Source organism: Lepus europaeus, chromosome 2 (genome assembly GCF_033115175.1).
Source record: "Lepus europaeus isolate LE1 chromosome 2, mLepTim1.pri, whole genome shotgun sequence".
Classification (NCBI taxonomy): Eukaryota; Metazoa; Chordata; class Mammalia; order Lagomorpha; family Leporidae; genus Lepus; species Lepus europaeus.
The window spans coordinates 10713395-10737677 of NC_084828.1; the positions used below are offsets into that span (position 1 = coordinate 10713395).

The window sequence follows — 24283 nt, forward strand, 5'->3', positions numbered from 1 at the left end:
TTCGTAAATCTCTCACTTTTCCCCACTGCCACTGCCCAGGCACTATACGTTCAATTTGGCTTTCATTTGCTGTTGACATGGACTAACATGGCGTTTCCACTGGACAGAAAGTAAGAGCTCTCTGGCACAAAGTACTGCCCTGATAGGCAAGCACACGTCACTGAGAGTGAAATGTCATCTATGTCGGTTGTCGAACCACATACTCTGCATGAAGATTCTCAGCAGAGAGTGAGGCACTGGCTTCTTCCGAGCCGTGCCAGCTTGGATTCGCTGCGTGGCACTGGTCTGTCTTCACCTCTGGATGCCAGGCTCTGTGCCTTTCTCCCAGGTCAGGCCGACGCTTTGAACCCCTCCGCTCCTGTGTTCTCGTGGATGGTGGCCTTGGCTTCTTCGAAATGCAAAATCTGGCTTTTGTACTTTTCCTGCCAGTCCTCCACGATGTACTGGTGGTAGGGGTCGTTGGAGTGTTCCCGCCTCTTGGACTTCACCGTGCTCACCAGGATGGCCACGATGATGAAGGAGAACATGCCAATCATCACCATGAGGTAGAGGATGACGTAGTAGAAGTTCTCGGCGTCCACCTCGGCCTGCAGTGCCTCTTCCTCGGCGGTCGTGTTCCTGCGCCAGTTGTCCATGTAGGTGATAAAAATCCTTTTGAAGACATTTTCCAGTGTCTCTGTCCAGTTGGATAGAGCAGACATGTTTCCCTCCTTCTGTAATATAAATTATGATGTCCGTGAACAAAGGGAAGAGAACACATCCTTTCTATGCTCTGTCACTTTAAGGGAGGGCTGGGGGAAGGGTAGAAGTAATCATTCCTTCTTAACCTGCCTAGTGATTGAGTAAATGCATATTTTGTAAGTCTTTGAGCATTCATTTTTTGCATGCATAATTATTTTATAATAAAATTTTGATGGCAGACATAAAACTATACTTGTATTATATGTATTAAGTACATATATGTGGGCTTCTAAAAGTTCATGGAAAATGCATATTATGGGAAAGCTATGCATAGATTTCAAAAATTTTGCACCAAAGACAACATTTTTTTTTTCAAAGATTTATTTATTTATGTGAAAGGCAGAGTTGCAGAGGCAAAGAGAGAGAGAGAGAGAGAGAGAGGTCTTCCAACAGCTGGTTCACTTCCCATATGGCCGAAACAGCCAGAGCTGGGCTGATCTGAAGCCAAGAGCCAGGAGCTTCTTCCAGGTCTCCCATGTAGATGCAGGGGCCCAAGGTCTTGGGCCATCTTCTACTGCTTTCCCAGACCATAGCAGGGAGCTGGATCAGAAACAGAGCAGCCGGACTTGAACCGGCGCCCATATGGGATGCTGGCACTGCAGGCAGCGGCTTTACTCACTATGCCACAGCGCTGGCCCCTAAACTTACCTTTTAATTCCATTTCCCACAAACTTATTGAAGTACCCTCATATGTTTGATATGTACATATATATAAATAAATATTTACATGTTTAAGACAATGAGAAGACTGGAAGTAAATAGTTCAAAGTGCTAATGGTGGGTAGTGTACTTAAAAGTATATCTTTTCTTCTGGGGCCGGAGCTGTGGTGTAGAAGTAAAGCCACTGTCCATGATGCCAGTATCCTATGTGGGCAACAGTTCGATTCCCGGCTGCTCCACTTACGATCCAGCTCCCTGCTAATGCACCTGGGAAAACAGCGGAGGATGGCACAAGGGCTTCAGCCCCTGCACCCACGTGGGAGAGCTGGAAGAAGCTCCTGGCTCCTGAGCAGCCCAGCCCAGGGCATCGCAGCCACCTGGCGGGTGAACCAGCAGATGGAAGATCTCTCTCTCTCTCTCTCTCTCTTTCTCTCTGTCACTTCCTCTTTCTCTGTAGCTCTGACTTTCAAAAAATAAAAAATATAATTAAAGTCAGAAAGGAACTCCCATTTTGAACAAGGTTTTTCCTCCTCTAAGAATAACAAATAATTATGCATAAATTAAATGCCAAAAACAAAGCATCCTAAACAGTATATGGTAGTAGGAGTAAGCGGACTATCTTAATAATAGTATTATCTGTTTGTACAACAAGGAGAAAAAGCCCTCAGATCATGTTTCATTTTTAGAGAACAACAGGAATTTTTTCATAATTATTACCACATATTTGAGGGATAAATACTGGAAGTTGATATTTTGATATAACATGGTGTGAAAATTATCCATCTCTCTCTCAAATGTTGATTTATTTTAAATCCATCTCTAGAACTTTCTCATCATCCCGGACTAAAATTCTGCACCCATTAAACACTAACTCCTTCACTGAGAATTCCTATAACCAGTACACTTTGCTTGCTCTGCTGTTTTAAGATCTATTTTTCTAAAAGCCCTAAGATCTTTCTCTCCCTCTCCTTGACACACAGAGCTTAGGAGTTGGAAAGAAACTCAACAGAGGAGTCTGCACTGGGTACACATTGCCCAAGCACACACAGATTTGCTTCTTCTCCCTTGCAACAGTGCAGGTCACAGCAAAGAGAGCAGAGGAGCCAGCTTTCAGCCCTCAAGGCCTCCCCCCGGCTCTTCCACCCCCGAAGAGACAAGGTCTCTTCATGGCTGAGTCCACACTTCCGCCATCTGTCGCGTGCAGCCCATCCCCACGCGTGCCCCCGCCCTCTGTGCTGTGTCGGGGTTCATCTTGGAAACGCAACAGGGCAGGAGTTCTACCCCACGAGCCTTTCACCCTTTCACCCTCTGTTTCTGCCAACCCCACCCACAGCTTTGGAGGAAGAAACGTCCAAGGGCTGGGCGTAGGGAAGCTTTGTGTGAGGATCCTTAGCAGCCATAGAGGAGAAAGCGTGGGGGAAGAAGGGCGGCGGCTCGGTGGGCTCTGAAGGAACTCCACGTGTGTTCTGGGCCACGTGAGGCCCTCCCTCGTATGTGGGGTCCCTTTGCGGTAGCAGCACGACAAGCTGCTGAGGGCTTTCAGCTCCTCTGTCCTACCCGGCTTCCCCGCTCCCAGCTGAGCACCCCTAATCTCAAAATCCAAAATCCAAAATGCTCTCAAATCTGACTTTTTGCACCCTGCTCTGACGCCACGGGTGGGAAATTCCACACCTGACCTCACGTGACAGGTTGGGGGTCGTGGTCAAAATGCAGTCGAAACCGGCAGGCTGTGTAAGGTGTCCATGAAACATGAATGAATCTTATGGCTAGACGTGGGTCCCATCCCCATGATCAATGTCTCATATATACATAAGCCTATTCCCAAATTTGAAGAGATCCCAAGTGCCAAACCAGTCTGGACTCCAGCATTGTAAGTAAGCAATGCTCAACCTGTGTGGCCCTGATGCGTGGTCCCACTGTGGGCTGTGAGTTCCACCAGTGACTCCTGCCAGTGAAAGAAGCGGAAGTGCCAGTATTCTACAGGGAGGGTGGTGAGAAGGGCCGCGAGCCTTCCCAGTGCCCTTCTGTAAATGTTTTCGCCAAAGTCACTCATTAGCTTCGCACCACGTGAAACACCCAGGCAAGTACTTGACTTGTCTGAGGGACCAGGGCGTGGTAGAGGGAGGTTCTGATGTGGACTTGGGCCTCCTGGAACCTGGCTGCCTCGAGAGGAGCCCCCAGATTGCAGAGCTAGGCTAGGAATGGGTCACTTGAAGTAGTTATGGAGGGGGCAGCTGGAGCGGATGGAAAGAGGAAGGACCAGTGCGGGGATCTGGGTTTTCCATGTGATTTTTTCCTACCTTGTCCTGTGTTAAACACCATGAGAGGCCATTGTTTTGGGTAAGCCTCCTGGGCTGGGCCCCAACAGAGCAGGCTAAAAACCAAAATGGAGTCACTTGTGCTAAGATTCTATCTATGTCACCAAATCAAAACTGCTTGCTCATCTGACCTTCCTGAGAAATCAAGAGAGAGAGAGGTAATAACTGATCCTCCCGCCCCCAACAGGTTTCAGTCATCATAAGGAAGTTCCCTTTGTCTTAACCCCACGGTCGCCAATAAGCTGTTTCCCTACCTTCCAAGCCAAGTAACTGTGCCATGACCACTCCGCTTTCCCTTGTCCCGGCTTTCTTCAGCTCTCCTGCGGCTGTAACACTGACTCTCTGCTGAGCCCACTGGAACGCTCACTGTGTCTTACAGAATGAAATGTGCCTGATTCTAGAATTGGAAGTAAAGCCAATTAAGATCTTGGAACTGGATTGCGACGATCTGTCCTTCAACGCTGTGTAAGAAGAAAGAAACACCATGTGTGCTTTCTTTGACTCCTGTAGTTAGGAGCCCAGGGGTTGCCTGATCTCCCCTGGTCTGCTCCTTCTGCAAACTGCCATATTGGTTTTATCTCTTTTTAAAATTACCTCTTTACTGTGTGCTTATCATGTGATGCTCACAACTACTCCATGAAACTGGTATTTCTTATCCTGATTGTACAAAGACAGGCATACATGGTTAGAGAGATGATGGTTAGATGGAAGCACCCGGCTGAGGGTCAGATCCACTGATTACAGGAAGTGTTCTATCCGTGTTGAACCCACACAGCATTGGCACAAATCGGATCTCACTAACTGTTTGCAGAACGAATGAATGATTGAATGAATGGCTGTTCTTTCTCTGTGGAATTCTCTAGAAACTACCAGAACAGCGAGTCTTAACATATTTACAGGTGGGTGAATGTTGTAGATCTTCAGAAAAATTAAACTGTTTGGTTTTAATTTCCCCAGAAATGCACACATAGGCGCATTGGAAACTCTAAGTTCGGTTTCAGGGGACCCCTGGGCCCCCTTTAGCTGCTCTAAGGATTTCTGTGATGAAATCTTTGAGGCGAGCCCCAGGGCTGAATTCCACTGGGGTCATCTGGGTTCCTTGCAGGTGTGGGCGGGGCAGCCCCCACCGCCCTTGAGAGCAAGTGGCCATCGTGTTGGTTGTTTGCTCAGCTCTTTGATCCGCTCGGAGGCCCAGTGTTAAGCAGATCAGAAGGTGTGTTTGATAAGACCTAATCACGCAGACTGTGGGGATTAAATAGCTAAGTGCTGACCGCTGGCCGGGCTGAAAAAGTCGAGTCGGGGGAGAAGGTGGCGGGGGTGGTGGGGGTCACATTTTTACTGCTGAGGCATGGCTGGCAGAGGAGATGTTCAAGTCATTGTCTATTTCATAACCACAGAAAAACATTGAGTCCCAGCGTCTGAAAGCAATCTCACTGAGGGACTTTATAGCAGGACATTCAAACTGTGAGTTGATTTTAATGGTTGGTTCTCAGAACAAATTTAATTGATAATCACCTGGTATATTTCGTATATGGACTTATCTCTGCCATAAAGCACCATGAGGCATTTACTTTACTTATGCCAAGACGACTATTACTATGGTCTTTGGAAGCCTATGAACTAGCTATTTATGTAGGTTAAGAAAGGTCAGATATTGACAACTTCTTAGGGTTCAGCCCAACAGGATCTACATCTCCAATAAATGGTTCTTACTGAGTAATAGAACAGGGTGGTCCCCTAGAGATGGAAAAGGCTGGCTTACTCCTAGGACGGTGGAACAGCTACAGCCTAGAGAGCTCAGATCATTTGTCCAAGGTCACAGGGCACTCAGGTTGGCCACCGTGCCTGGATTCGAACCCAAGTCACCCAGGCCAGTGGTCAGCGCACCCTCCATCCCAGCCAAGGTCCCGCACTGCAACATCTCCCTGTTTCCTTCATCTGTGGCCACTTGGGTCAAAGAAAAAGAGAGATACAAGACCAAGAACGTGCTTTGAGCCTACGCACGTCAGTTGTGTCCTGTCTCCAGGCTATAGGCTGAGCCCCTGAGTCCAACAGTCCCTGGTGCAAATGCGTGGTTCGTGGCACGGGCAACCTGGATGCCACAAGGCAAGTACCAGCCACTTCACCCCAAAGACCACAGTTCTCGTTTCTGAAAGATAATCAGGTACAGGCATCGCCTGGACCCTCCAAAGGCAGCAGTCTTACTTGTTCCTATCAACAACAGAGAAGACATGATTATGTCTTCATCATGAAGCCCCACAAAAAAAAAACCTTTGCATTTTTCATCCAAAAGAAATCCCTGGAAAGATAAGTAAAGAAACCACAAGGAAAGAAGCAAGGAAGGAAAGAAGGAAGAAGGGAGCGAGGGAGGAAAGGGGGAGGGAGGACAAGCCAGGGCACACGCTAGGAAAGAAATTCCTTCGCAGTTTCCTAGAAAAGAAAGATCGATGGTTTTGTTGTATAACTCCACAAGAAATAAAGACTGCGTAGTAAAAGTTACCCACCTGTGCAGTGTGTGAGCGGTAGGAAATGCCTTCACAGAGCCCGGCTGGCCTGAACCTGCCCGTTGGTGTCAGCGAGCCCTGCAGGCTCGCACCTAATTCTCCGCCCGCTGAGTACCTGCAGCTTGGAGCCAGCTAAGCCCTCGCTAACTGTGCTGCAATCGGAGGCTTTTGTGGACCCAAATGTTTAATCTAATCTTCTGTGGAAAGTTAAATACTGACGGCAGGTGGGTGTTAACCTTGGTGCCTCATGGGATGTGCCCTCGGGGAGTCTGGCCGTGGGCAGAGGAGCCCAGATGCCCGCTTTGTGCTCTGTGATGCTAGCTCCAGCCCGGGTAACACCTGGGCACAGGGGGCGTCTCTCCCCAGCAAGGAAACTGTGCACCATTGCTGGCCAAACGTATGCAGAACGGTGGGTCCTGGCAGAGGAGCAAACATGTCCATCTCTGGATGGTTGGTGATGGTTGGGGGGGAGGCCAGTAGGATTGCTAGACCTCTGCATGAGGAAGTTCTGATTAAATGCACCTCTGTAGGTCAGTTTCCAAGGACTCTATTATTATGGCATTGTTGTCTGGTGGAATAGCAGCCGGCCACAGAGATGCTAGGCAGAGGACATGGTCGCAAGCCCAGCAAACAACCACAAAGAGCTAAAGAAACTCCACATATCAAAATGCACTTTTCTAACAGGGAAGGGGTCCTTGAGATGGGGTGGAGTGGGGCTTCTCAGAGCTGTCACTCATGAGTACGTACAGCATGCTAGACTCCAAGTGTTTATTGTGTTCCTCTCTTGTAATCATTTTGGCCTCAACCCAATGTAGAAAGTTCTGTGAATTTGCAATCAAGGAGTCTAGGTCGAGAGAGGTCAAAACATCAGGACGACATAGAGGTGTAGCCAGGATTTGAGTCCAACCCAAGTGGTAGCCGTTCACCCCAAACCACTTGAAGGTTATGATACGGTTGGTCACTACGAGTATTCTACGTGTGTAAGGGAAGGTCAACTTGGCTTTGCAGTGGGTCTTCTCACTTAATGGTGATCTGAGCCACGTGGTGTGAGGCACACTGGGGGGCACAAGGAACATGCCTAGGATCTACAATTCACTGCACGGGACAGGTGTTTGACAGGAGACACTGGATGCCGGCATCCCACGTCAGAGCGCTTGGGTCTCAGTCCTGGCTCGACTTTCAGTTCCGGCTTCCTGCTAGCGTGCAATCCGAGAGTGCACTTGGGTGATAGCCCAGGGCCTGAGTCCCGGTCATGCGTGTGGGAGGCCTGGATTGTGTTCCCAGCTCCTGGCTTTGACCTGGTCCTGCCCCTGCCGTTGCAGTCATTTGGAGAGTGAACCCACAACTGGAAGGTGTGGTTTTGTGTGTGTGTGTGTGTGTCTTTTCTATGTCTTTCAAATAGTCAATAAATTCATTAAACTTTTAAAAATCAAATAACCTACAAGTTACTGTAAGTGAATGCATTACGTGTGAACGCGAAGATCTCTACGGTATCAGCTTCTCATGACAAATGAAAGTCCACGTGGTGACTGTGCCACCTGGTGGTGGAAACAGGGAACAGCGGCCAGTCTTCCTTACCCTCGGAGCTGCTCGGCTGGTGAACTTCACTCTTGAATTCTATTGCTAAGGTAAGGAGGATGGGAGCAGTGTGCAAATCTACACTTTGGTAATTAAAGGCAGACCTGGAGGCCGGCGCCGCGGCTCAATAGGCTAATCCTTCACCTGCGGCGCCAGCACACCGGGTTCTAGTCCCGGTTGGGGCACCGGATTCTGTCCCGGTTGCCCCTCTTCCAGGCCAGCTCTCTGCTGTGGCCCGGGAAGGCAGTGGAGGATGGCCCAAGTGCTTGGGCCCTGCACCTGCATGGGAGACCAGGAGAAGCACCTGGCTCCTGGCTTCAGATCAGCGCGATGCGCCGGCCGCAGCGGCCATTGAGGGGTGAACCAATGGAAAAGGAAGACCTTTCTCTCTGTCTCTCTCTCACTGTCCATTCAGCCTGTCAAAAAAAAAAAAAAAAAAAAAAAAGGCAGACCTGGAAGGCGGTGTATCACAGAGGCTGAGAGTCTGGCTTTGCAGGAAAACCCAGTGAGCAAAGCCCTGCAGACCCCTGCCTTTGGATCCCTCTTCTGAAAACAGATAAGAAGGTCCTACCCCACTAAGTTAGGCTAAAATGTAGTGATATCACTGATATACAAAGCACTTAGAACAGAACCTGCCATGTGGCAGAATAATAAGTGACTGTTCTTAGCTTAGCTTTTTTTTTTCTTTTTAAGAGAAATAAGCTAAGACATACCAGGACATAGACAGGACCAGACCTCCCCAGGGAAGGAATGTTCTAGCACGAAGCGGAGAGTAGCTCCTTAGTGGTTTGTCTGTACCTGGTTCTTCCCCACCCCTCACTGCTCCATTCACAAAACTGAGATGGAGACCCTGGAAGGAATGATGCGAGCAGAGCAGAGCTTAAACCTGACCCAAGGGTCGGCTACAGGAGGAGGCAGGACCTGGAGGAGGTGGCGTTGTTCCAGGCTTCTCCCCGACGGGCTCCAGCCTCCTGGACGCCTGCAGCTGGCTCTCAGGAGATCAGCAGCGACCCATCAGGAGAGCCCAATGCTCTCTGCGCAGAAAACCAGGTACGTGAAAGCAAACGTGCTCTCTGAAAAGCAGCTTGTAGCCTCCACCTTTGCAGAACGGCTTTGCCTACATAAGGCACGTGTTTTTAAAACCCAGGGAGTTGGGGTCAGCACTGTGGCATAGTGGGCTAAGCCTCTGCCTGCAGTGCCGGCATCCCATATGAGTGCCAGTTCAAGTCCAGGCTGCTCCTCTTCCGATCCAGCTCTCTGCTACGGCCTGGGAAAGCAGTAGAAGATGGCCCAAGTCCTTGGGCCCCTGCACCCGCGTGGGAGACCTGGAAGAAGCTCCTGGCTCCTGGCTTCAGATCAGCACAGCTCCCCTTATTGTGGCCATTTAGAGAATGAGCCAGCAGATGGAAGACCTAACTCTACATCTCAAAAAAACAAAAACAAAAACAAACAACAACAACAAAAAAACACCAGGGAGTTGAGTCTGCTTTTGGATTTACAATGGAACATCTGGCACTAACTAAAACCAAAATTCCCTCTAAAGAGAAGAGCTGTCAGGGACCTTGTTCCTCACGGAACCCCCGCTCAAGCTGCCAGCCCCGTGCTCAGGGCACCGCCGCATGCAGACAGGTGCCGGCTGGTCTCTAAACAGACCTGACTGCAACCCTCTGTAACAGGGACCGCAGCCAGGTGGGTGATCCTCTGGGAACCTTTCAGAGTGAGTGCCTGATCCTCCCGCGGCTCTATTCACGAACCCCATAGTGATAAACTATAATTGTGTGGATCTACGATGTGCAACATGGAGTAATTAAACTAAGCTAATTAGCCATTCACCACAAATACTTGACATTTTTTGTGGTGAGGATATTTGAGATTTACTCTCCAAGAAATGAAAATGCACAGAGCTCATCATTACCTGTTTTCGCAGTACTCTGCCTTAGATGTGTGTGTGTGTGTGTATATATTAAAGATTTATCCATTTTTTACTTGAGAGTCAGAGTTACACAGAGAGATGAGAGGCAGAGAGAGAGAGGAAGAGAGAGAGAGAGAGAGAGAGAGAGAGAGAGAGAGAGAGAGAGGTCTTCCATCCGCTGGTTCACTTCCCAATTGGCCGCAATGGCCGGAACTGCACCAATCCGAAGCCAGGAGCCAGGAGCTTCTTCTGGGTCTCCCACATGGGTGCAGGGACCCAAGGACTTAGGCCATCTTCTACTGCTTTCCCAGGCCACAGCAGAGAGCTGGATCGGAAGTGGAGCAGCTGGGACTCGAACCAGCGCCCATATGGGATGCCAGCGCTTCAGGCCAGGGCGTTAACCCGCTGCACCACAGCGCCGGCCCCAGATGTGTATATTTTTTAAGTCACTGGTTCCTCCTGCCTCCCTGGGGCTTTGTGTCCCAAGTAGCATCTCCTGTTCCCCCTCACTCCTCGGGAAACCACCAGTCTGCTCTCTGCTTCTGTGAGTTCTGTTCTGTTGATTTGCTGTTTGCCATGCCCCCTTCCCTCCAAGACTCCCAGCATCGTCACCCCACAGACCAGGGTTGAATTCAGCATTACGGTCTGCACTGCTATGATGCGGCTATTATTATTTGATGAACCAAATAAAATAATGAACTCTAATTTCCTCTCTCCTGGACAAGTTTTTTTTTTTCTTGGAGTTAATAATTATTAATTTTTAAAAAGCATAACTTTAATTTATTATTTTACTTATTGGAAAAGCAGAGAGAAAGAGAGATCTCCCATCTGCTGGTTCACTCTCCAAATGCCCGCAACTCAGGAGCCCACAGCTCAGCCCAGGTCCCGCACACGGGTGCCAGCACCCACACACTTCAGCCAGCACCTGCTGAGGAGGGAGGGAGGGAGGGAGGAGGGAGGGAGGAAGGGAGCACCCATACACTTCAGCCAGCACCTGCTGCCTCCCGGGGTGCACAGCAGCAGGAAGCTGGATCAGAAGCAGAGCCGGGACTCAAACCCAGGCCCTCTGATACGGGCTGTGGGCTCCCCACGTGGTATCTTAATCACTGCCCCAAATGTCCACCAAATAAGTTTTTCACTTTTGCTTGGCTATCTTTGCACTTCTTCCTATAGCTCTCAGTGGCTGTGTAATATGCTCTCAATGTAGCTTTCTATGTAGTCCAACCTGCAGGTAATCCATCGGGGCCATCTTGCCCCTCGAGACATCCCAGAGGCACCTCCCGTCTGCTCCACCCTGGAGTCGGTGCCTCCATCCGGACAATTTGGCACCCCTCTTTCTCTTCCTCTGTCTTGAGGAGCAGGGCCCCCCGATCTCTGCCATGGGGAAACCAGATGTTGAGCAGTCCTATAAGAAGTTTCTCAGGATTGGCTGACAGTGCAAAGCTGCCCAGTAGAAGCCGTTTTACAGCGCGGGTCCCTGAAGTCCGACATAATCCAAACACTGAGAACACAGGACAGCAGCGCCGCCCATCACGTTCGGGGGGGGGGGGGGGGGGCTGATGCAAGATCCTGGAAACAAGGGCTCCAGGATCAAAGTAACTCGAGTGACTTTGGTGCAACAAGATTAGAGATTTCTTTTCGCCAGGAGTTCCCAGAGTCCTTGACATGATCCAAGCATTGCAAATCCCCAAGAGGAGTGCGTTCCAGGCAGCATTTCCCAAATGTATCTCCCGACGGGAGCTCTTTTTGGTCCCCAAAGCCTCTTCTTATAGCAGGTGTGCAGGGCCCCAGTGCTTCCCAGAACACAGCTCTGAACCAGCGATTTTTTTTTTAAGATTTATTTATTTATTTGAAAGTCAGAGTTACACAGAGAGAGAAGAGGCAGGGAGAGAGGTCTTCCATCTGATGGTTCACTCCCCAATTAGCCGCAATGACTGGAGCTGCGCCGATCCGAAGCCAGGAGCCAGGAGCTTCTTCTGGGTCTTCTACATGGCTGCAGGGACCCAAGTACTTGGGCCACCTTCTACTGCTTTCCCAGGCCATAGCAGAGAGCTGGATCAGAAGAGGAGCAGCTGGGACTCGAACCGGCACCCATATGGGATACCAGCGCTTTAGGCCAGGGCTTAACCCATTGTGCCACAGCGTCGGCCCCCTGAACCAGCGATTGTAACATGAATTCTGAGAACCAGACGCTTATTCGCAAACATAGCATCCACGCAGTTCTCTACTCAGTTTCACCTCATTACATGCTTCCTGTATTTATTTTACATAAGTATAACATAAAGTCATCTTGGTGTGTTCGTACAGTAAGGAAAAGAGGTGCAGATTGGTGCCTCCTCACACGGGGAACCAAATGGAAGGAAAAGAGACACAGAACAGAGGAAGGAGTCAGAAGAACTCACAGCCAGACCGAATTTATTCGGAGGAAATAAACTCGCAGAGGTCGACCAACTGCCATCATGACCACAGAATGAACACGTGGCAGAGGCCCGGACCCCGGCAGGCTGGGCCCTTTTATGTCTTAGGTGGGCTAGGGTGGGGTGGGGGGCAGTAGGCAGAGAGAGCATCTCTGTACTGGTTCTTCAAGTTTGGCCCACTGGCTTCCAAACCTGGGGAAGAATGAGGAATGGGGGCTGGGGAACAGTACAGGGTGTGACATTGGAACTGGTCTCTTGGAAGAAGGCAGGGGTGGGGCTGGTGCTGTGGTGTAGTGGGTAAGGCTGCCGCCTGCAGTGCCGGCATCCCATAGGGGCGCCAGTTGGAGTCCTGGCTGCTCCACTTCCAATCCAATCCAACTCTCTGCTATGGTCTGGGAAAGCAGTAGAGGATGGCCCAAGTCCATGGGCCCCTGCACCCACGTGGGAGACCCAGAGAAGCTCCTGGCTCCTGGCTTCGGATCATTGCACCTCCAGCTGTTTCGGTCATCTGGGGAGTGAACCAGCAGGTGGAAGACATCTCTGTCTCTCTGCCTCTACTTCTCTGTAACTCTGCCTTTCAATTAAATAAGTAAATCTTGAAAAAGAAAGGAAGGAAGGGAGGGAGGGAGGGAAGGAGGGAGGGAGGAAGAAAAAGGAAAGAAAAGGAAAAAAAGCAAAGCAAAGCAAGCAGGGGTAACAAGAACCTAAAATGGCTGAGGCTTTTGTCCTTGTTCCATCACATACAAAATGTAACGTTCCCTTAACATGAGCTAAAGAGAAATAAAATTGTGCAAATGGTACAAAAAGTAAACTTTCTCTGCCCAAAACTCAGTTTCAGAGAGAAACCTCTGTCATTTTGCTTGATCAGGTCATTCTGACACAGTGTCTAACCTAACAGTTACAGCTAATGATGACAGAAAATAACACCTGTCCACTGGAATGCAGCAAAATTAATTGTTTAAATTAAGTAAAAGTAAACGTAGAATGTTTTATCAAACCGATGGAGAACATGGTGGGAAAACGACTTTGAGGAAAAAAAAAAAAGCACAACTATTTAGAAAGAGCTTGGCAGTTTCTTAAAAAGTTACCATATGGCCGGCGCCGTGGCTTAACAGGCTAATCCTCCGCCTTGCGGCGCCGGCACACCGGGTTCTAGTCCCGGTCGGGGCACCAGATTCTATCCCGGTTGCCCCTCTTCCAGGCCAGCTCTCTGCTATGGCCCGGGAAGGCAGTGGAGGATGGCCCAAGTCCTTGGGCCCTGCACCCGCATGGGAGACCAGGAGAAGCACCTGGCTCCTGGCTTCGGATCAGTGAGATGCGCCGGCCGCAGCGGCCATTGGAGGGTGAACCAACGGAAAAAGGAAGACCTTTCTCTCTCTCTCTCTCTCACTGTCCACTCTGCCTGTCAAAAAAAAAAAAAAAAGTTACCATATGACCCCAACAATCCCACTTCTAGATATTTACCCAAAAGAAGTGAAAAAAAAAGTACGACCACGCAGGACTTAACATGAGAGTTCATAGCAGCTTTATTCGTAAGAGCTAAAAAGTAGGACTAACCAAAACATCCCTCAACAGATAACAGGGTGTACAGATTTGTGGTATATCTATTCAATTAAATATTTCTCAACAATACCATAGAACAAGCTCATGGAACAAGAGTGGACATTGTGGTGCACTGGGCCACCACTCGGGATGCCTGCGTCCTGTGTGCGAGCCCCAGCTCCACTTCTGAGCCGTATTCCTGCTCAGGTGCAGCCTAGGAGGCAGCAGATAACCACTGGGGCACATAGGACCTCAGCCCCTGCAGAAGCCACGGGCCCACTTCGCAAGGCAAAGCCGACATCCACCTCAACTTCGCTGTGGCTCCTGCCTCGACATCATTCAACTCCAGCAAGCACAGACAGGTGTCCTGGCCTTAATGGCAGGGCATGGTTCTGAATTTCTTTTTTTTTTTTTTTAATATTTATTTATTTTACTTAAAGTCAGAGTTACACAGAGAGAGGAGAGGCAGAGAGAGAGAGAGAGGTCTTCCATCAATGTTTCACTCCCCAATTGGCCGCAATGGCCGGAACTGTGCCGATCTGAAGCCAGGAGCCAGGAGCTTCTTCCAGTTCTCCCACATGGGTGCAGGGGCCCAAGGACATGGGCCATCTTCCACTGCTATCCCAGGCCATAGCAGAGAGCTGGATGGGAAGTGGAGCAGCTGGGACTCGAACCGGCGCCCCTATGGGATGCCGGCGCTTCAGGCTGGGTGTTAACCCACTGCGCCACAGTACCAGCCCCTGGTTCTGATTTTCTGTAGTGGACATTTTGTATCTTCCTGGGATCTGAAGTGAAATTACACTTTACCTTTCTATGGCCGTCCCCTCCTGTCCATGGGCCATGTGTCCCGAGACCCCCAGTGGACGCCTAAAACTGGTGATAGCTGCAAACCCTATGTGTTTCATACAAAAGAAGCACTTTACAGCTTTTCTTCAGCTTTTAGCATCTCTGAATTGCCAGCATCACTACTCTTGGAGGGATTAAGTGAAGTTTTTGAGATTATTTGAAACCTTGGCACTGAGGTCCTAACCAGGATGCTTACTAAAGGAGTGTTGGGAGGGTAGCATATACAGCACAGATACGCTGGAAAAAGGACTTCATGCTCCAGGTGGGACACCAAGTGGGATGGTCTGAGACCCCACGTGACTCAGAGAGGCGTGACTTAAAGCTTAGGGCGTGGCAGGGCAGGCTGTGGCCTGGTGGACTAGATACTTGCATCCCATATCAAAGTGTCTGTGCCTGACACCCGCCTTCAGCTCCTGGCTCCGGCCTCCTGCTAAGGCAGACCCCAGGAGGCCCCCGTGATGGCTCAAGTGACTGGGTCCCTGCCACCCATGTGGGAGGCTTCGGTTGAATGCCTGGCCCTTGGCTTCAGCCTGATCCAGCCCCAGCTGTTGTGGGCATTTGAGAAGTGAACCAGCAGATGGCAGCATGCTTGCTCTCACGCTCTCACTCTATTTTTTTGGCTCTCTGCTTCTCAAATAAATAAATTAAAATTAAAATAAAAACTAGGAATTACTGATTTCTGAAATTTTCCTTAACTGCTGAACAGGAAACCATGGATAAAGGAGATCTACTGGATTAGACTTATTTTTATTTTTATTTTTTTGACAGGCAGAGTGGACAGTGAGAGAGAGAGAAACAGAGAGAAAGGTCTTCCTTTCACTGTTGGTTCATCCTCCAATGGCCGCTGCGGCCGGCGCACCACGCTGATCCGAAGCCGGGAGCCAGGTGCTTCTCCTGGGATTAGACTTATTTTATAAAGATGATTTTTTCAAAGAGGGAAAAAATCAAAACAGAAAGAATCTCAGGTGTGCAGGCCACAGGTACATAAGGTTCATAAGGTTGCAACTGGATGGAAAGGTGAGGGGAGAGGCTGGGACCGGAGGGACGGCAGGGGAGCTACGAGAAGGTAATAGACTGTTGTGTGAAAAAGTGGGTCAGCACAGACAGGGAGCAGAGGAAGGACACGGAAGCAAACTTTGTCAGCTTCCCAGTGTGGCCAAGAACCAGGCCTGCGATTTTTCTGATCTCCAGCAAAACCCTTTCCAGATGAGTTGTGTTTTTGTTTGATTAAGAAAAATTTTGGTATACTGAAAATTTGCTAAAAGAGTATATTTTAAATGCTCTTACCACACCTCCCCCCCTTTCTCTCTATCCATCTCTCTCTCTCTCTCTCTCTCTCTCTATCTCTATCTCTATCTCTATCTCTATTTCTATCTCTATCTCTATCTCTCTCTCTATCTCTCTCTCTCTGCTATTGGACAGAGCATCCCCTAGAGCCTGGCTTCCCCAGATCAGCAGCAATGGGGTCATTTGGGAGTTTGCTAGACGTGCAGAATTCTCATGCTTCTCCCCCTACCTATTGAATCCTAGACTAAATTTTAGTAAGATTCCCCGGGGGGGGGGGGGGGGGTTGTGTGCATGCCAGAGCTTGAGACGCGCTGTCTTCTAGCGCCGTTGTTCTCAGCTTGTGGCCCTTAGGTCCGGAACAGCAGTAGCCGCATCACTTGGGAAGTTCTTGAGCTTCACCACGGACGTATTGAATAGGAACTCCAGGACCAGAAACTGAGGTTCTCACAGGCCACCCAGGTTATTCTGAAGCAGGTTCAAGTGTGTGAGCCCCTGTTCCACACCCTCTTTCTCTAGCAGATGTATCATTGAAGTTTTTCCCTTGGACTTTGTATTTAAGAGATTTTCTTCCCTAGCAAATCCCATTTCTTAAGCAGCCAGGATGCTTTCTCACTATTGTTTCTCAGAAACATACATCTTCATTGATAGCACAGGAAGGGGATTGGAAATACATTTATTATCTGATTGAGTCTATATTGAAACCTACATATATTTAACTACTGAGATATCTTTAAATAAGAACTTCTGATCAATATGCAGTAAAAACTGCTGTTTGCTAATGTCCTCACATCTTTAGGCTCTATACTGAATATTTTGCACATACTTCTTCTGACCCACTTCTCATTTTTCAAAGATTTATTTATTTATTTGAAAGGGATAGGCCAGCGCCATGGCTCACTTGGCTAATCCTCTGCCTGCGGCACCGGCACCCGGGGGTTCTAGTCCTGGTCGGGGCGCCAGATTCTGTCCCAGTTGCTCCTCTTCCAATCCAGCTCTCTGCTGTGGCCCAGGAGTGCCGTGGAGGATGGCCCAAGTGCTTGGGCCCTGCACCTGCATGGGAGACCAGGAGGAAGCACCTGGCTCCTGGCTTCGGATCAGCACAGAGCACTGGCAGTAGCAGCCATTTGTGGGGTGAACCAACGGAAAAAGGAAGACCTTTCTCTCTGTCTCTCTCTCACTAACTCTGCCTGTCCAAAAAAAAAAAAAAAAGAAAAAGAAAAGAAAAGAAAGGGAGAGTGACAGAGCAAGATACAGAGAATGAGAGTGAGAGCGAGAATGAGAACTCTTCTGTTTGCTGGCTCACTCCCAAGAGCCAGGCCTAGGCGAGGCTGCATCCAGGAGCCAAGAGTTCTATCCAGGTCTCCCACATGGGTGGCAGGAACCCAGGTCCTTGAGCCATCATCCACTGCATTCCAGGCACCTTAGCAGCAGGAAGCTGGATCAGAAGTGGAGTTCCTGGATCTTGAACGGGCACTTTGACATCAGGAAGAGGTACCTCAAGTAGCATCTTAACCCACTGGGCCATACGCCCCACCAACCTCTCTTGAGTTCTTTACAAGGTACTCAAGAACATCCATCTTGCAAAGACGTGCGCTCTCATCTCCCAGGACCTGCATCTGCTTAGTGACCCACCTCAGGTCAGATGGCCGAAGCTTCTCTACACATGACTCATCCTACGTTTAAATAATTTACACTGAAAGCAAAAGCATTTGTGATCATAGGCAATGAGCACTGAATGTATGATGGTATTTGGAACACGAAAATTAGCTCTCAGGTTAACTATGGACTGTTCTCTTTCTGTCTGTTTCTGTCTCCATACACAGCATGCACACACACACACACACACACACACACGCACACATGCACACACACAGGGGTACCTTAGCAGAATGATGGAGCCATGAGTACATCCATCAAGACCTCAGTGCTGTGCTATGGCTGTGTCTGAGTACGCTCCTGGGGCTTCACAGGTTCAAACTTAACCCCCAACCTGATGATCTGTGTTTAGAGCTGGAGGCTTTGGGAAGTGACCAGGATCAGGGAGGGTCCCTGAGATGGAGCCCCCTGGCTGAGTCCTGGTAGATCTGCAAGAGGGAGAGACAGGAAGGAGAAACAGCTGCAGGTGTGCGTGGCCCATCTCTCTCCGTGCGGTGCTGCTCCTTGCTGCCTGGCGCTCTGCCAGCAAGACCTCCACCACACCTGGCCTTGGACAGAGCCGTGAGCCAAAACACGCCCCCGTCTGGGCAGTGTGTTAGTGACAACTGAAAAGGGACTAATACAGTCCCATTCTACACCTCAACTATAGACACATTAGCAAATCAAAAGAGAAAGGTTGAGGAACCATGGAAGCCTATGCGTTACAGAAATTATTTCAGTTCAATGTAGAGATAAACTATCTTATTGGTTTGGAAACGCAAATGTTTAGTGTTTTGATTCAACATTTATCGTATCTGGTTTTAGGCAGATGTGTGTCCTGGTACGCCTCTCTCCTCTTTCCCAGAGCCCTCAGTTTGGGCTGAGCTCTGAGTGGGTTTTCTTGAACTTCTGAATCTGATTCAAAGCTTGAGTCTGGCCCAGGGTGGACAATGCCTGGGGTAGGTAATGTGTTCCCAGCTGCCCCCCCGGGACACACCTGTCCTGCGGATTCCTGCCCGCCCACTTCCCTGGTGCACTCGGTTTGGGCTCCACGAGGACATCCGGCAGCCACAGCGGAGCACCTGCTTCCGTAAGAAATCTCAGAGCTTGTTTCTGACACCAGCCTTCAGGCGACAGTATGGCTTCCCTGGGTGTCCAGAGAGGGGACAGCCCATCTAGAGGATTCCTGGTGGCCACAGCCTCCTTCATTGTCTTCCAAGCCAGAGGAGGGGGGTGTTGCTCTTGGGTTCCCCTCTACTAGGGCTCTAGAGAAAGAAAATCCAAACACGGAGGCTGTAGAGCTCAAAACGGCCACACTGTGTCGCCACAGGGCTGTCAAGTGTGCACAGCTCCCAAGACCACAAAGCCCAGAGGGTTCTACCTTGGCACGGCACCGTGCTCCCTTCTGCTCACAGCCCATAGCAAGCCTCCCGGGCTGGACTTCCTTTTTCCGTTCTTGTTTTTAATTTTAGAGAGAGCGATGGATAGAACCATCTATATGTTTCTTTAAAAATGTTTTTTTTTTTGGGTGCCCATGCTGTGGTGTAGTAGGTCAAGCCTCCACCTGCAGCACCAGCATCCCATTTCGGCACCAGTTTGAGATCCGGCTACTCCAATTCCGACCCAGTTCCCTGCTAATGGCCTGGGAAAGCAGCGGAATACGGCTCAGGTGGGAGACCCAGAGGAAGCTCCTGGCTCCTGGCTCCTGGCTCCTGGCTTCAGATTGGCCCAGCTCTGACCTTGTGGCTTTGGGGAGTGAACCAGCAGGTAGAAGCGCTCCCTCTCTCTCTCTCTCTCTCTCTCTCTCTCTCTCTCTCTGCCTCTCCATCTCTCTGTCTGTAACTCTGCCTCTCAAATAATCTTTTTTAAAACCCACATTTTATTTTAAGTCATCCTAGATTTACAGGAACTTGCAAAGCTGCTGAGTCGCATGTACCCTTCACTCAGCTTTCCCCAACAGTAGACAACAACACAAAACTAACATACAAGATCAAAAGTAGGAAACCCACATTGATACAGGACTGTCAGCTAGACCACAGACCATATTCACTCCTGTTTTTATATGTGCTCTCTCTCTGTGTAATTCCATGTAATTTTTTAAAGATTTATTTTTATTTATTTGAAAGAGTTACAGAGAGAGGTAGAGACAGAGAGAGAGGTCTTCCAGCTGCTGGCTCACTCCCCAGATGTCCACAACAGCTGGAGTTGAGCTGATCTGAAGCCAGGAGCCAGGAACTTCTTCCGGGTCTCTCATGTGGGTGTAGGGGCCCAAGGACCTGGGCCATCCTCTACTGCTTTCCCAGGCCATGGCAGAGAGCTGGATGGGAAGAGGAGCAGCTGGGACTAGAACCGGTGCCCATATGGGATGCCAGACAAGGGCTTTAACCCGCTGCACCACAGCACCTGCCCCAATCCATGCAATTTTATTTGATGCATGGATTTAGGAAACCACCACTACAATCACCTTTAAGAAGCTCCCTGTGCTACCCCCTTCAAGTTGACTCCTCTCCCATGCCTTTGCCCTGCTAACCAGAAACCAGGTATCTATACACATGCATCACTTTAGAATGTTATAGAAATAAGAACACTCTCCACGTACCCTTTAGAGGTTGGCTTTTTCCCCACTCATAATACCCTTAAGCTCCATCCCGCTTGTGGTGTGCATGGATAGCTAGATTCTTTTTATTGCTGAATTGTATTCCATCGCACGGAAATGTAACCATTCGCCCCTGAAGGTCAGTTGAGTCACTTCCAGCATTTTTGCTGTTACAGACAGAGCTGCTATGAACGGTCTTGTACAGGTGTTGGTGTGAACATAAATGCTCATTTCTCTGGGAGGAGTGCTCAAGGGTGTAATGGCCGGGTTACCCAGCAGGTGCACGCTTAAAGGTCAAATTCATTTTCAGCGTCACTTTGCAGTTTGGTGTTCTTTGCCATGAAAATTCTGGCGCCCCTGAATCCTTACCAGCAAGGCTGTATTTTTTGTGCCCCTTGATCATGAACCTGCAGGATTCTGGGAGGTTAGGACTCCATGAAGCTTTGCAGGTGATCTTGCCCCCAGCCCGTGGTGTTTTCCCACATGCCCGGGCTTGGGCAGAGCTGTCTCCTCTTTCTAACATCTCTGGAAACTTGACAACATTTAGGGAGAACCTGTGAGCCTGTTCAAGCCTCTGGGAAAAGTCTTACCTGGGAACTCTGACCTTGGGTGTTGCTGTCATTAGACACCGGCTCCAGTGCACCTTTGGATTCTTGTGCAGCTTTAAGTACCACTGTGTTCTCTGCTCAGGTCACCACTAACAGCACCAAAGTTCAAATGCAATCTGTACTTACAGCCCACAGCTGGCTGTCTCAGGTTCACGGCGCCCCACCTGTCCATAACAGCGGCAGCCATTGCCCTCGCTCAGCCACTCCCATTTATTGAGCCTCTACTGAGTACCAGGCGAGGCTCTTGACAACAGCCCTGGTCTCTGTCAACTGCAAGATGGCTACACGGAGCTCCATCTGACATGAGGGGAAGCAGCTACAACACGTTAGGAGCTCTGACTCCGGAGTTTTGAAGGAACCAGGATTAGATCCCTTTTTTTGCACCACTCTTCACAGTACAAAAGGCAGGAAATGTTGTCTTTGGTGATCCAAGTGGCTTTTCCTGTCACTTTTCTGTGCTTCTGTGTGCATCTCTGCCTGGACTTTGTTCCTGAAACCTGCATATAGCTGCCACTAGGTGGTGCCAAAGCAGAGCTCTGTGCATCTGTGGACCAGCGAGATTTTCCAAGAGCCTTCAATTGGCTCCTCAGAACAGGCTTCCCACCCAACTCCCGCATTTATAGCTCATTAAGCCCCTTATCAAAGTAGCCTACCCCTACTTCCTTAACAATCACTGTTAGCATCTGCACATCCTTTGAAAAGGGATACACTTGCCAGCACACAAAAATAGAACATCTCGCTGTGATCCGGAAACTTTCCCACTGAACTTCAACTGTTTGAAACCGCTGCTTAGTCTACCTTCAGCTTTTCTGAACACGGATTTGCTCCTGTGAAAGCGATAAGTGTTCCAAACCCTTATGCATTTTGAGGGATTAAGAGGCCTGCATTTCTTTGTGCAGAGGAAGTAGAGACGTAGCAGTAGCTTTGTTTAATATTGAGTTTGTTTGAAGAACTGAGGCCCTTTTTTTGGCTTGTCAATGCCCAGTTTCTCATAGCCTATTCGTTCCCCCTGTTGCTTTCTTCATGGGCAGATGCTTTCCTGCGTCTTCAGTCTCTGACGCTAAAATACATCAGGAGAAGCACACAAGCTTCATGTGTGCTGCGTGCCCAACATCCTCTCTTTTTTCCCAACTTGGGTATTTTCTATACAGGAACGTTGCTGCTTCTTAATTCTATTTTCTTTGCATTTCAAGTAGGGTGACCAAGTCGTTCTCGTTTGTGTGGGAACTTTTCTGTGCTGTGTCCTGGGAACTCCCCTAGTCCCAGGCAAAGGGCGGGGCGTGACCTGTACTCCTGACTCAACGTTTCAGAAAACTTCAGTGAACCTGCATTGAATTGGAGGTGGACATTCAGCTGCAGCCGCTACGACAGGCTCCTCGCTCAGTCACAGACCAGCCACTCAGTCCTCCATTTGGTGAGCATACAGAAGGAACTCCACCAAGTCCACGGGAAAAGCACATCACGGAAGAAGTATGTATGGATTTATGAACATTTTTGCACCAACATAACCTTATCTCTGGATTTCATTTTTCCATGAACCTATTGAAGTCCCTCGTGCTCAGTGAGGCAGCTCCCTCTGCCATCCCAAAGCTGTTGAAGTGACTCTTAACATTTCCACCTTTCAGCTTCTGACACCAGCGATTTGTGTTTTACAACCTCTAAGGCCTTCGGAGCTGAACACAGACCCCAATTCAAATAGTTGCTTCATTCATGGCTATTAAAGGAAAGGGGAATAGAAATGAATGCCCCTGTTCTCCTTGGAGCTGCCACAGTCGTCACTCTCGAGAGCTTGTGGGCCCCTGCTTGGAGCTCAGGGAGGCTCCTGGGAGGGAGGGGATGGGACATCACATGATGTCACGATGTCACAGAGAGGCTTGGCTCGGAGAGGGTCAGCGGTGGCCAAGGGTTGTTAGAATCTGCCTCCACTTCAGAACTCCCTGGTACCTTTCTGGGAGTCCAGCTCTGCCCACGGTTGTTAGCCTTGAGGTTGACATTTGTGTTTATGAGAAAGTGGAAATGAGGAGGGATCCATCACTCAGGGGCCGTCTCAACTTGGCCTAGACCTTGAACTCGAGGGCGAAGAGGTGGAAGTGACTGGGGTCAGGGAGAGGAATGTGCCTGGGAGATGGCCCTTCATTCCCTAATAAGTTCTGTCTCTAGGTCCCAGCCAGACACCCTATAAAAGGGAAAACTGGACAACTGGCAAGGGGGCAGGGAGCCTGTCCTGGCAGCTCTCTGTGAAACACGTACACCACGCTGTTTACGAATTCCTGCAGCCAGCCCCGGAATCCAAATGTAGACAACTCTGTTTATGTAACGAAAATAGATGCTTGCCCCATGTGATTAAGGTGGCTACTGGAGACATTTGTTGCAGCTGAGGCCGGAGAGGAGAGAGTAAGGCATGGCGCCCTTTGGGACCCTGGGCAGGTAGCAAAAGCTCTCAAGACCGGTTTTCTGCTCAGAAATCTCCCAGGATGGGCACATTCAGGGGGCGCGGGAGAGCTGAAAGAAGTCGCATCTCAGCATCCTGCCTTCGCTGTCCAGCGAGCAGCTGCCCTGTCCCCGTCCACCTGGGGGCAGTAGGGAGTCCCAGCCGGCCCGCTCCGTTCTCCGCTGCGTTTGGAACAAGGCCTCCTACTGCACCCCTTGAGGAAGCCTCGTTCCAACAGATGGTTCCCATCAGCCACCCACTGTCTGGGTCAATAAGGAGGCTCAGATGCTGTAGGGTCGGGAGATGTGCCGCCCAGGGACACCTTCCCTCTGAACCCTGGTCCCCAGCTCACCATGGCCTTGACACCTCCACCCCCCTGGCCTCATGACTGCCGTGGCCTTTCTCCAAGAAAACTCATTCGGAAGATGCAGCTCCAACGGCATTTCCTCGCCAGACAGTCTCCCACTGGTCTCCATCTGGAGGAAGTCGCAACTCCCTCATCTGGGCAGCGAGGCCGCTCATCTGTCATTCCGTCCACTCCACTCTTGGTCACCTACGACCTGGGCATCAGGGACTGGCCCTGGCAACTTCTTCTGTGGCTCACCCTTCTGAGTCATTGCAACACCGCTTCCAGGGGCCAGGAACAGGAGCCGGGGTGCTGGGCTCCAAACTGGGGACGCCTGGATTAGTCCACTTTCCGTCACTATACAAACACCCAAGGTGGGGTAACTTGTGTGAAGGAAACAGGTTTACTTAACGCACTGTTCTGGCTCCCGGACGGCCTGGCACCAGCACCATCTGGGCTCTGTGAGGGCTTCGTGGCTGGTGGCACCACAGGGCTGGGAGCACATGGGAGAGGGGCAGATCACACCTCCAGGCAAGAAGCCAGGGAGGGACCCATAATGACCGCCTGCTAGACCCTGCCAATGAGGCTCCCTCCACCTCTCCGTGGCCACACTTGGGGCCAGGCTTCCAACACACGAACCCTCAGGGGAACAGATCACACCCACACCCTATCAATGCCCAAGTCACTCCATCATCTCCCTGCATCCTTAAGAAGCAAGCAACGTTCTTAGGGCTTCCGCCTTGCACCTGCTGCAGCTCAAACCCTGCTGGACCTCCCCCCGGCTCCCTGTGCTGCTCCTGGCTCCTGGGGCTACTCAGTTGTTGGAAGAAACCACGGTGCCTTGAGGGTCTTAGCTGTTTCC

At 49.9% G+C, this 24283-nt stretch overlaps 1 protein-coding gene across 1 annotated transcript; it reads right to left on the reverse strand.

Annotated features, from left to right (window-relative positions):
- Positions 1–329: 329 nt before the first annotated feature.
- On the reverse strand, positions 330–701 carry KCNE2 (potassium voltage-gated channel subfamily E regulatory subunit 2). Its single transcript, XM_062175367.1, has one exon. It carries the CDS (start codon positions 699–701, stop codon positions 330–332), a length of 372 nt encoding a protein of 123 aa, XP_062031351.1.
- Positions 702–24283: the final 23582 nt, after the last annotated feature.

Bases quoted from the DNA above. Each gene is read 5' to 3' on its own strand.
- KCNE2 (XM_062175367.1), bottom strand. From the start codon at position 701: ATGTCTGCTCTATCCAACTGGACAGAGACACTGGAAAATGTCTTCAAA.